Source organism: Anguilla rostrata, chromosome 8 (assembly GCF_018555375.3).
Source record: "Anguilla rostrata isolate EN2019 chromosome 8, ASM1855537v3, whole genome shotgun sequence".
NCBI lineage: Eukaryota > Metazoa > Chordata > Actinopteri > Anguilliformes > Anguillidae > Anguilla > Anguilla rostrata.
Window position 1 is genome coordinate 26,597,310 of NC_057940.1, and position 12,445 is coordinate 26,609,754.

The 12,445-nt window shown below is 45.6% G+C and overlaps 1 protein-coding gene across 2 annotated transcripts in view; it reads right to left on the reverse strand.

The window, feature by feature from the left end:
* Positions 1-1,377: 1,377 nt before the first annotated feature.
* Positions 1,378-12,445, reverse strand: part of lzts1 (leucine zipper, putative tumor suppressor 1) — a 31,686-nt gene continuing 20,618 nt past the window's right edge. Inside the window, exons 1-5 of one of the 2 annotated variants that reach the window (XM_064347423.1) lie at positions 11,085-11,230; positions 7,939-8,423; positions 4,806-5,615; positions 4,384-4,578; positions 1,378-4,098 (exon numbers count right to left, since the gene is read on the reverse strand). In XM_064347423.1, coding sequence (XP_064203493.1) covers positions 3,598-4,098; positions 4,384-4,578; positions 4,806-5,615; positions 7,939-8,283 — 1,851 coding nt within the window. In that variant the 5' untranslated portion in view covers positions 8,284-8,423; positions 11,085-11,230 and the 3' untranslated portion in view covers positions 1,378-3,597. Of the gene's footprint in view, positions 4,099-4,383; positions 4,579-4,805; positions 5,616-7,938; positions 8,424-11,084; positions 11,231-12,445 lie in introns of those variants that run through there. The other variant, XM_064347421.1, reaches the window with a different exon arrangement.

Below are 12,445 nucleotides of genomic sequence, written 5' to 3' on the forward strand. Positions count from 1 at the left end.
GGCGGCTGAATTAGCATTCCCTCTGCTGCGACCGCCTCGCTGCTGTGACCCCCACACTCTCCTGCGCCAGGGGGCTGCGCCATTGTATCTATCTGCAGACTGCCGCGCGCTCAAAGAGACGACTAAGTACATTTTCCTTCGTCATTTGGATCTTAAAACACGCTGTAATGCCCCAGATCTGATTTGGGATACACTGGGGTACGTTCCTAGTCAAATAGATTTTTGTTCTTTTTTTAAATGTAAATTTTTGCAAATCTTCGACCGTTTAAAGAGAACTCACTGGAGGGTTATTGCATTGCAAGGACTTCTTTTCTTGAGTTGAAATGTTAATTTGAGGTTTATATTTAGTCTCAGCTTGAGCTCTCTTTTTCTTGTTTATAACGACAATAATTCTGTCAGTCATGGGCACTTTTTTGTAGTTTCTAACAGGATTTGGGTTCCCATTAGATCTAAGACCAGCCAGCCAAAGCTTCATAGGCATGGATGATGCAAACTACAATGATTCAGTAATTAAATAAAAATAATTATGCCTCCCTCTCTGCTTTCCAAACTAAATCTCGGTTGTGTGTAGCTGCCTTTAAAATTTTTTTTCTATAAGTGTTCACATAAATAGTACATTATTTAATGTGGTTGTGTTTGTACCAGGAAAACCAGAGCTTTAAATAGGTTTGTCAGATTGGGTAAACGAGATAAGGACTTTAATAACACATTTTGTTTTAAAGCCTGGCGGCATTTGGCAAGGGTATCTCTCTGCAATGAATCTGAGTTGTATCTGAGACCTGTCATAGTTATGTTTAGCTTGGATAGGATGTTTAGGGAAAGGAGGCGGGGGAGGGAGGGCTTGGATCTTGACATGAAAAAGATCCCTTTGCTGAGGGAATTAGTCCAGAGGGGAAGGAGGAATTTCACTGATAAGTGCATACAAAGAGACTGAGTTCACAAGAGGATCATATTTGAATAAGAGACCGCGTTGACTCATTTCTGGCGCTAGCTTTGGGCTGGCTCCATATCTGAGGTCGAACTGCAGTTGACTGTCACTTGATCTGCTGACACAACGTGTTGCGCTAAGTAGCTGACCGTAGGCTTTCCAAATATAAAAGAGAACAATGAAAAGTGACTTCATACCCTCCTCTAAAGACTGGAGCCAGAATGCTCAGGTTTTTAATATCTTGATATGAATGTAAGAAAAATGAAACACCATAGTAAAAAAACAACTCTAGGAAACTCTTAAAGTGTTTAAATGAAGTTGCTTCTTCAAACAAAGTCAGTCTTTTCCAATATATAATTATCTGTATGTAATAGCCCTGCACGTATAAAAAATACCTTTTAAGAAAAAAGTAAAATATTATAAAGGGTATAAAATTATTAGTACAATAGTTTCATACCAGTAATTGAAAACTTTTATTGTGTTTAAATAAATAGAATATATACAGTTCATACATGAGAAGGAATTTGCTGGTGAACCTCATGAAATGCTTCCTGGCAAGATACTCCTCCTAAGAGCTGGAGGTCAAACGGAAGGTTCTGGGGACACTGTGCTTAGCATTGTGGGACACGTTCAAGTTCCCCTTTGAGGGAATGCCATTTTACACAGCCCTTACCAGCCAAGTGAGTGTCACCTTGGCTTCTGAAGTCAAGTTGATGTCACCATCAACATAGGTGTTCAACTGGAACTTGAAGTTATATAAGTATTTGGAAATTCATCATGTTTCGTTGAATATATGTCATTTCTAATTCTAATTCTATGGTTGATAGATAAATGCTTGGTCATACCAAATGCTTTCCCTGGGATCACACTGTATGCTTTTGAGTTGTGTCCAAGTAGTGCTCTCTATATGTCAAGGTACAGTATCAGGCATCTCCTAGAATGAAGATTTTTACCATGTAGGGCCTGATTTACTGAGACCACTAGCATGTACTAAACCTTTTAGCATGTGCTAAACCAATGACATGACCTATGACTAGTTGTGATATATGTTTTGCACCAATCATTGTATATGCTGGAGGTACATCATTAGTACCTTAGCTTTTTGTTACCCATCTTTAGTCTTAAGGGTATTCTCGGGATCTCTCCTTGTTTAGTGTCCAGGAAGACTTTTTTGGGCGTGTAAAGGATTCCTCTTTGAGGAAAGCCTGTGAAACATTCCTCCCCAAGGAGTGATTGTTTTTATGGGATATTCATTTGGAAGCTGCTGGAAGTCAAAATACTGAAAATATATTATGATTGTATGATACTGGGTTATGATTAATAATATGTATCTTATCATTTATTCACCTTTGAAAATATCACGGGTGTGTTTTGAAGACAGGCAAACAAAATATTTTTATGAATTGGTTGGACTATAAGATGTATAAGCCACAGATGTTCTTTCAAATTTTAATAGACTTTCGATGTTAGGGTTTTGATGTAACTAATGATTCTCTGGATACACAAACAAGAAGTAGTTCCCATTCTAGTTTGCATTCTTGTACAGTCTTGGTGCATCAAAGTCAGTGGATTGTTCTCTTCCTGTCTGTCTGAAAATTAAAGGTGTATCAGTGAAACGTAAAATAACGTTTCAAATCCGACAGTTTAACTAAATTCTTGGTTCGGCTAAATTAGGTCATGCTCATATCTGTGATGATCCTTATTAATATGCATATTCCTAACTGCGTCAACTCTTGAGAAATTCTCTTTTATGTTTGTTTTGCAAAAACATAATATTGTCGGTTACCGAATACATTCTATAACTTGTTCTTTTATTTTGTAGGAGTGTGTTAAAAGTTTGCCCACTAGGAATAAAAACTTTGTTTCTGTCATGTTGTTGTCATATTTTTTTTTTTTTATAATTTGGTTGTCTGCAAAATGTAAGCCTTAATAATATTCTGCAAAAGCATACATTCTGTTCAGCTGATACAGTGTGCTCTGGCTTTCACTAAAATGAAAGTGTTTGATTTTGCATTGCATTGAATATTAATAAACAGTTTTCCACATAAAAAATCGCATGAATACCTAATTACCTGCACTGAGGTGTACAGTATATATGGCATTTAAATGATCAGCAGAGAGCTTTGAATGAGCCTATTCAGTGACAGTAGATTGCACCTACAGTTACGCCTACTCAGTACATAAACCTTGTGCAGCTTATATCTTGGGGCAGTTGATACCAGTAAGGTATTATTTGTTTGGAGTACTATGCCCTTGTACAGTTGTGTGCACTGATACTCTGTGCAAATCAATTTTCTCTGTAGAAGTGGGGGAAAAAATGTGACATTACTAGTAAGTGAATACTTTTTTTTTTTTTTTTTTTTGCTTTTTTCATTTTTGTATACAAATCTCCATGGACATGAATTAACATCGTTTTCGTTATCAAAATAAATAATCGTTAGCAGTTCAAACAAAATGAAATGTACATCCAGTAGTTTGGTACCTAAACAAATGTGGTGTAGGTTAACCACAGTAAGTACTTGAGGAAGTCTCGAGGAGGTCGTTTGAAACATGCAGAAGTAATGCTTCAAGTTGAAGCAGCCCGCTTTGGAAGAGGCCTTTGTTATTGCCGGCGTGTGAGTCGCATCATCGGTCTTTCTTAATCCAGCGTTGCCTTAGCCCCAGGGAGCTCAGATCTGCGTGGCGATGATCTCCTCGTAGTGAATGTCCGCGCTTTGGACGTCCGCGTCCAGCTCCGTCCGGCTCTCCATCTCCGCGGTCAGCTCCCGCAGGATCTTCTCCAGGTCCTTGTTCTTCCTGTGCATCTGCAGGTAGTTGTACTGGAGCTGCTTCTGGTACTTGATGACCTTGTCCTTCTCCCTGTTCCACGTCTGACGCTCCTGCTGGAAGCTGCTGGCCATCTTCTCCTTCCTCTGCCTCTCCTCCCTGAGCTCCCGCCTCAGCCTGTCCACCTCCCTCAGCAGGGCCTCCGCGTCCTCCTTGGCCCCGCCCTCCGGCTGACCTTTGACCCCGCCCTGGCCCCCTCTGGCGGCCTCCCTGCTGCTCCGCTGTTGCTCCTTGGCCAGGGCCAGGTCCTGCTTCATGGCCCTGACGTCCGTCTCCAGCCGGCTCACTTTCTCCCTGAGCAGGTCGGCCTCGTTCTTCTTCCTCTGGAGCTCGTTTTCGCACACCTGCGACAGAAGAGCACATATGTTAGAAACAAGTGTGGAGATTTACCGTAATCCATGGCTGCAGCTCCCAGCAGAACATCTACATTTCCTGTTCCTCCATCTGCATTCCCTGTTCCTCCGTCTACATGCACTTCTCCATTTTTTTTTTTACATCTAATTATTTATTTAGATCGAAAATTCTGGTGATCCATAATTCAGTACTCCCTATGAATGATATATGTATGTATAGCCACTCAAGGTTTCTTTAAATGCTTGTAGTGCAATAGGGATTTGGGTGCTTAGTACCTCCACCTCCACGATCCGTGAGCGGACGGCCTCCTCTTGCTCCTTGTTTTTTTGCTCCAGCGCCTCCACCCCGCTCTTTGTCTCCTTGAGCGCCGCTTTCAGGCTCACAATCTCGTTCAGCTTGTGAGTCACGTCGGCCTGAGAGTCTTTCAGCTGCTGCTTCAACAGGGAGATCTCTCCAGATTTCTGGCAGACCTGCAGATCAACACAGTGACAGCTGGGTTGCCATTTCCGATGATTTAAGCTGCAATAACGCACAAAGTACATCACCGCCGTTGCTGACGCATCACAAAAACCCAATTCTACAAGTGCCCAGCCGCACAGAGGAAAAAAGCTTGGAGTTAAACGAGATTAATGGGGAAGTCCTGATAATATTTCATGAACAGATTTTTTTGTTTGTTTTTTGTGCCCTGGACACTTACTTCCCATTGAGTTTCCTCCAGCGTTGGGACCAGTTGGGTCTGCTTCGTCTCGTAGGACCTGAGCTTGACCTCCATCAGGTCCTTCTCCTGAGACAGTTGGGTCATGTCCTCCTCCAGCTGCTTCTTCTCCTCCTGGAGCTGGAGGACCTGCTGCTGGAGGAGCTGCTGCGCCCGGACGCCCCTCTGGGAAACCTGGCGCAGTTTGGTGGAGCACCTCTGCTTGAGGCCCTCCATCTCCTCGGCGCAGTACTTCTGCTTCTCCTGGAAGAACTGGCAGGTGTCGGTCTCCTTCTCCTCGAAGCTGACCTGCAGCTCCTGGAGCTCCGTCTCCCTCTCCAGGAGCCTCTGCTCCAGCTGCTGGATGAGGGACTCGTCCATGGAGATGGGGGTGCGCACGCAGCCCCAGGCGATCTCCGAGAGGGGGTCGTGCTGCTCGGGTGAGGGGCCGGGGGCCTTGGTGGCGCCCCCCCCAGGCCCAGACAGCGCGACACCGAGGTGCTGGGGGAGGCCGACGCCGTGCGCGGAGCCGCCGCAGCGGATCAGCAGGCCCGTGGAGCCGCTGAGGTTGTCCGTCTGGCTGCTGCCGCTGGTGCTGTGGGTGGGCAGGCTGGACATGGAGTTGCGGCCCGAATCTGACAGAGTCCCAGAGCTAGCGTCCGGCTTCCGCTCCGGCTGGTCCTTGGCCCTGTCGGAGGGGCTCAGTCTTTTGCCATTGATCTGGCTCAGGGGGTTATGGCTGTCTGAGTAAGTGCTGCTCCTGGGAATGACGGGCTTGAAAGCTGTCGGCCGCACCAGACCCTTCTCGATGCCCTGAGTGAGACAGAAAATAAGGGAGGGTCTGTGTTGTTGTGGCGACTGATTTTTCATTGGTGTTTTGTTGATGAAAACGGTTTGTTGGATGCAGCCTGATTGTAAAGTTGTCAGTGTGTTCAAAAGGTAGATTTCAAGCCATCACATAACTACCAGTTCTTTTGTAGAACTCTGAGGCATTCTGTGACAGTCAAATCATGGAATGTTTCAGGAAAATACAGATGCACTCAGTATCTGTTCTGTAAAAAGCAGCACATATTTACTGTCTTTCTGAAAACTGTTTTATGACGTCAGTTTACCTGCCTATTGCCTTTGTATTCCATGGTGTTTTAAGTATCCAAATTGCAGAGAATGACAACAGAAATTTTATCTTTTTAACAGATACATTTTAATTGACGTATACAAAAATTGGTTCAGTTAGCGTAACCTACTTTAATTGTGTAACGATTATACAGGCACCACATACCGTGACTTCGTTTTTCAACTGAAAAGTGACTTGAAAAGTGCTTAAATAATTGCTTAACTGCACTGACTAGACAGGCCCCAAGGCAGCCATTCTTAAATGTAATTACACATAGGCTGCCCCCCACTAGTTTACAAGTGGGGCAGAATGTTAACTTAAATGTGAATTAGGGGCACTATCTTTTCCCTCAGAATCTCTTTGAGACTATTAAGCTTATGTGTATTATTGCGGTGTGCAACCTGAGCTCTCAATGCCATTAAAACTCAAGGTCACGTTTCTGTAGGCTAATGTTTGCCCGGTCACAACTCCAAAGGGAAAATAAATGACTTGTTTTCTGGACTCATTGGTCTTCAGAAGCCCACAGGGATTTATCCAGGGAAAAACCTAAAAGCTTCCTCTCTAATGCTGAAGTTGATATGAACTGACCCAGGAAAATTGTCAATATGTTGTGTTCTTTATTGACTTTTTTTCACTGAGTAGACTGAAGTTAAAGTCTGGACTGAAATAAAAGCTTTGAGCTGTGAGATTGAATTATTGCAGCCCCAGGTTTGAATGTTTGGGTTGAAGTTGCATTTTTTGCTTTGTAGCTGATTAAGAAAATGCCTAAATTAAACAATACAAAGCATGCCTGTTGCTTGGCGCATTGAAACTTTGGAAATATTTATTTCCATATGCATAAAAAATGTGCTGAATAATCACATTCGTTTGCAATACATTTCAAAGATAAAATTGCAATATATTTGTGAGGGATGATGAGGAAGAAACAGTGCCTTCATGAGTTCCCAAATTTAACTAGGCGAGATGTGGGAAATAACATTGCTTGCGTATATGTAAATGCAGTGACCGCAGTACTGTGATTACATTTGCTCAAATACTTTGACACATGGTCAGTTATGAAAATCATGAATTTCTTCTGCTTTTTATAACTGGTTAGATATGTTGCAGGCTGCAGTGTGGCTGCAGGCCCCTGCACAGGCTTCTGATCTTCTGCTGTTATGAAAGGAGTGGATTCCACACTCATACCCCCTCCAACCCCACCCCCACCACCCCCACCCCACTCGTACCCTCAGCATTGTTTCACAGCGATGGATGGCACCACCGTCTCGTATTAATAACAGGCATCGCTGGAGTGCGAGAGGTGAGCTTGTTGATTCAGCATTCCTGTTCACTGACTTCATGCCTGAAGACTGGGATCTCTTCCACAGTCAGAGGCTTATGCTCATCCTGAGTATAAAGGCCTATTGAGAGGGTGTAGGTTTGCATAAGCTTGACCCTGGCAGCGGATGAAATCTTTTAGGAGATCAAGGCATTCTTAACTCGTCAATCTTGGGGCTTAATGAAGTCGACTGGACAACGCTAATCTTTCAGAGTTTCGCTGCCTGGCCTGAGGGATTATGAGCCATCTACTGTACTTGTCTCATGTCTTTTTTTCATTGCAAAAGATCAGCACTAACTGGCTCTCATCTCCTCAAATTTACAAACACTTTCACGCAGACACTGCAGTGTGTCTCCTTAAAAAGAAAAGGGTCGTAAGTGCATAAGTAGGCTTTTACTCTATTCCTGGTGAAAGTCTAACTTTGTAAAGTTTTATTTATTTATTTTTTTTGGAAATTTAGAGAATTTTTGCATGATCAAAAGACATGGAAGAAAGTCAGGTAGTTTTAGTGTGTATTGCCTACGTAATTTATTGCAAATATGATTTTCCTTTCTATTAAGAAATTTGTTTGAAATAATGCTAGCTGACAGTTTCTGCTGCTTATTGGCCAACCTCACTAAAACACTATCCCTCATGTAGGACAGGACACATTCAAAATCAGGTGAGGACCCGGGGGCTATCGCTCGCTCGGCTGGTATGCTCACCTTCTCCAGCTTTCCAGACATGGGCACGAGTTTTGGCGGTGTGCGCCTGCCCGTTTCCATGACAGCCAGTCCCTCTGGTTGGTCCTCCTCCGTGGTGCTCCTGCGGTGGCCCGCCCTTGGCTTTTGGCTTACCTTGATGTAAAAGAAGTCGTCGCTCTTGCCCGACTGGAAGGCGGCTTTGGCTTCGTTGTGGGCGGGGTCCTGAGAGAAGCCATATCTCAGCAGGCCGTCCAGGCTGCGGCCCGACTTCTTGGACGACGGGGCCTTCTTTGGCCTGTGTTCGGAGGCGCGGCAGTGTTTGCTGTGGAGGCTGTGACCCGATATCAGGCTGCTCACACTTCCCATGGTTCTCCGGGCCTCTGTGGGGGCGTGGCGACGGTGGTGGAGGATCTCGGATCAACAGACGCGGAGGGGGTTGACGTGGGATCTGTACTTAACGGATTCATAGTCCCTGGAAGAAGTGCTCACTACTCTCTTCAGCAGACCTGAGAAAAGTAGTAGAGAAAAAATCTGTTGAGAAATTTGTTTAGGATTTGTAGAATGCATGACATTCAGGAGTTCTTTGCATGACATCTAAGGCAGATGAATTTTGAAAAATAAAATTGATAATGGAATCATTAGAAAAATGCAGTACAGGAATTCCCGCTTTCTTTGATGATTGTCAGGAAATGGAGAAAAGTGTAAAGCAATATTGCAATAAAGCAATACTTTAGCCTCTTTCCCAGATAGTTTCAACGGCATTTTGCTTTATTGCTAGTTAACTTCCGTTTCTCTGCTTGCTTAATCTAAATTTGTTAGGGAAGAAAACAAACAATGAAAGATAAGGAAAGGTCCAGAGGAACCACAGCAATGAAAGAGATAAGGTATTACAGCCGTTGGCAGTTATTCTGCGTTTCCTCTTTTCAGAGCATGTAGGATAGGCCTCGGTTCTGCTGCTTGTTCAGGATCTGTAAACTGGAAGCCGTTTTTATGTGAACGATTGCGCGAGCTCGTGTTTCCAGCAGACAGAATGTCCCGGCGTGTTCCACTGCAGTAAGCCATTTCCCCCAAGAATCGGATGTCTACTCTGCCATGCAGCGGAAGCACACAAGGTCATGTAGGTCTAGAAAAAAAAGATCAGAATTCAAAATGCCTCACCTTTGGCAGATTGTGTCTTTGTCAGTTTGGTGTGGATTTTGCATGATTTAAGAGAGGCCTGTTGGGGCCAAGGTGCGAATGAAGTCGGATCAACATCCAGAACCAAGATCAGTGATTCTGAATGCTCTGGCGCACTACATTGTCTTCCATTTAATGTGATATTGAGAGAAAGTGTGCAGGTTAAGGTGATATAGCCTGGAGCCTCAAAAAGCACTGCGGATATAGTTTAAAAAATATTGAAATGCACGCCAACATCTCATGCATAATGCCAATACACTGGCATGAGAGATTTCATATCCCTTCGGTTAGAGATAATGAATGTAATATAGCACTCATGTCATTTCCTTCGCTTGCCTTCATAAATGTAATCAATACTTTAGCTCTTAGCTGCATTATTAGTTTTGTGCTTTGTAAAGTGCCATAATGACCCAGTGCAATACCTTCCTCTCTCTGCTGCTGATACTGGTCAGGGCTCTTGAATTAGAGGAACTAAGAAACGGCGTTGTCCTCTGCTGAACTTTAATTTCCAATTTAAAGCCCTTATCACTGGTTTTATTCGCTGTTAACGAGCTCAACCGTTTTTAAGAAATGCGATTTGCGAATGCAGCGTGCGTGTGAACATGCCTGTGTGCCACCGCCGGTGTGCAGTTCGCAGCGTCTCCCGTGCGTTTGCGCTCGTGACCCTGCCGCAGCGTTGTGATTAGCGGGGTGCAGGTGGTAACGTGAGACAGGGCATCCATCCGGGCTGTTTGTGTCTATGGATTTGCGGCTCTGAATTTTGATGAGGCCGAATCCAGTCGGCCTTTTTCCAAGATAAGCGGCTAATTCCGCGGGCCCGCGGGCCCTGTCCTCTTGGCTCGGAGCGCCGCAGCTGTAATTAAAAGCCTGAAATCCTGTTTCCTCTCGGCCCTCCTGACAGCGGCCCGGCCTAGCCTCGAAATACGGCAGCTTCCCCGCGGAAGAGCTAATCGGCGCAATCAGCTCCGTGGCAGGCCCTCCAGCTCCCCAGCCGGCTGCCCGCCCCCCCCCTCCATCCCAGCTCGAGGACCCAGGTGTTCCCCACTGCGAGCTGCACCTCCCTGGAGGACCGAACCCATAGGAACGACTTGCAGTCATCTCTCCCCTGACTGAATACCAGGGGTCCCACAAGTTAATCCACAGGCCTCTAGGCATGGAATCACCTGCCCCCTTTCCCCCGTTTAATATAGTTTACCAAATGAGCACAGATGCTGTACTGACTACCCTTCTGCGATCACTCCGTGTACAGAGCAGTGGCTGCTGGGATAGACATTTGGAGGTCTCGTACAGCGCATCCTAGGGCAAAGCTTTAAATCTTTACGTTGGATTTTTTTTGCAGGATGAGTGGCGTTTGTAATTTAGCTAATTCCATCTCAGGAAGAAAGGGGTGGGGTGTCGGCTAGCCAGGCGGCGGGCGCACATTGGCTCGTTATCGTCGGCGGTTACCAACGCGACTGCGCGTACCCCGCGTTCTCCCCGTTACGCATGAGAGCTGAAAACGAGACGGGCGCGTGGCCATCCCGTTACTCCAGACATCTGCGCACAGCCACGTGGGACCAGCGATTTGTCAACACGGCCCGTGCCCTTTCAGCAAAAAAATATTCATAAAAAATCACCCAAAGCTAACAAGTCCCATTAGCAAGTCCTCCGATACAAGCTTTTCCTCTCTCTCTCCTCCATTTCGGGGGGCTTCTTACAGAAAGCCCCAGGAACGCTGCTAAAAGACCAGTGACTCACTTGCCTTTGACTCGCCTGATTTTTATTTGTCATTTGTCACAGCACGAACGCCCCGGTCCCTCAGCCGTGCAGATTGGACAACAAAACAACTGATTTCTGTGCGTGCGCGGGTTTGATTTGGACCCGGCGAAAATGACGTTCATTTTGCCCGCCCGCCCGCCTGCCCGCTAGGGCTGCACTTCTAGAAAATTCCCTTTAAATCATCCTCCAGTCCTGAGAGCAACAGCGAGAATAATAATGGAGATTTGACTTACTGCTAGAGCAAAACATCCCCTTGGCAAGCTATTGCAGAGCCATCCTTCCCATCCCGGGACGCGGAGGAGACACGCGTGTGTCCCTGAATGAACCAGCCGGTGAATGCATGGAGCTGCCAGCAGCCACGCAGATACCACGCGGAGGGGCGGGCTCGCCTCATTCAGAGGCTCGCCGGCTTTGCATAACTGACATGTAAATGCTGCCGGGGGGAGGCGGGACCTTTGCCCCCCCGCCCTTTCCCCCCCAGGGGACGGGGGGGGGGGCGCGCGACACGCTCTTCTTTACACAAACGTGTGCCGCTAAAGTGATTAACTCCCTTTCCCAACAATGGCTTTTTACACCAACGTTTTTTTTTCTCCTTTCTTTTTTTTCTTCTTCTCTCGGCTCTTGACTAGCTAGCTCACTTTGTAACCCCTCCTCCTCCTCCTCCTCCTCCTCCTCTGCAGACCTCTCTGTAGCACTAGTGGAAAAAGCACCCCTGTATAAAGAAGGAAGCCCTTGCTCTTTGTTTGCTGAAGTGTGCCGCCTTTGTGCTCTTTCCTGACCGAACCCTTATTCACTCTTGCAGTGCATCATTTTTCAGACATAGTTAAGTAGCAGCATTATCCTAGTGCTTAGTGGCATTATTTTCTTTTTTTCCTTTTTTTCATTTTTTCAGAAACAAATTTTGACATTTTAAGACACGAATATGCTACAAAAGAGGCAAAGTGCCTTTCAAAAGTGGTGTGTGTTAAGCCTTCTTTCTTCCTCTCAGGGTTGCACTTTAAATTCTCAGCGCACGCTTGCGTCCGTGCCCTCCTTGCTGAGCGCGGTGAATTTTTTACGGCGCGTTCCGTCTTTTGTCGAGCGTGTTCAGACGCATCGTGTTTTACACAGTCTGCCGCGCGTATCGGTTTTCTGCGAAAACCAGTTTGAACAGATTGCGAAGAAATGGCATATCAGAGAAGTGTAACGCAGCGCCTTCACAAGCCAAAGCCTGATTCATGGCCGCTTCGCTGAAGACTGAACGTCAGAGAGGGCACGGTGTTATGCTTGTGCGTTACGGCCCCCTCACAAAAGCACTGCGGGAAAGTCTGAGGAATATTAAGACGTATTGCATTTCATATACCTGTCACATCCCACTGCTTTAATTCACAATTCACATTTTGATTTGGCTTCTGGAACAACAGTCGCCCATTCCATCGCCGGGGTTAAGTTTGATGTAGTGTTATATCGGCCGCATAAATCATTGGCAGTCTCTATGTGTGCATTAGTTTGATGAAAGGTGGTAGTAGTGAGGTAATGCTACATTTATGGATAATTGTTAGGCACTAGATCTATATCGACGCGTAAGGAAATGGTTCGGGGTCATTTTAAAGTG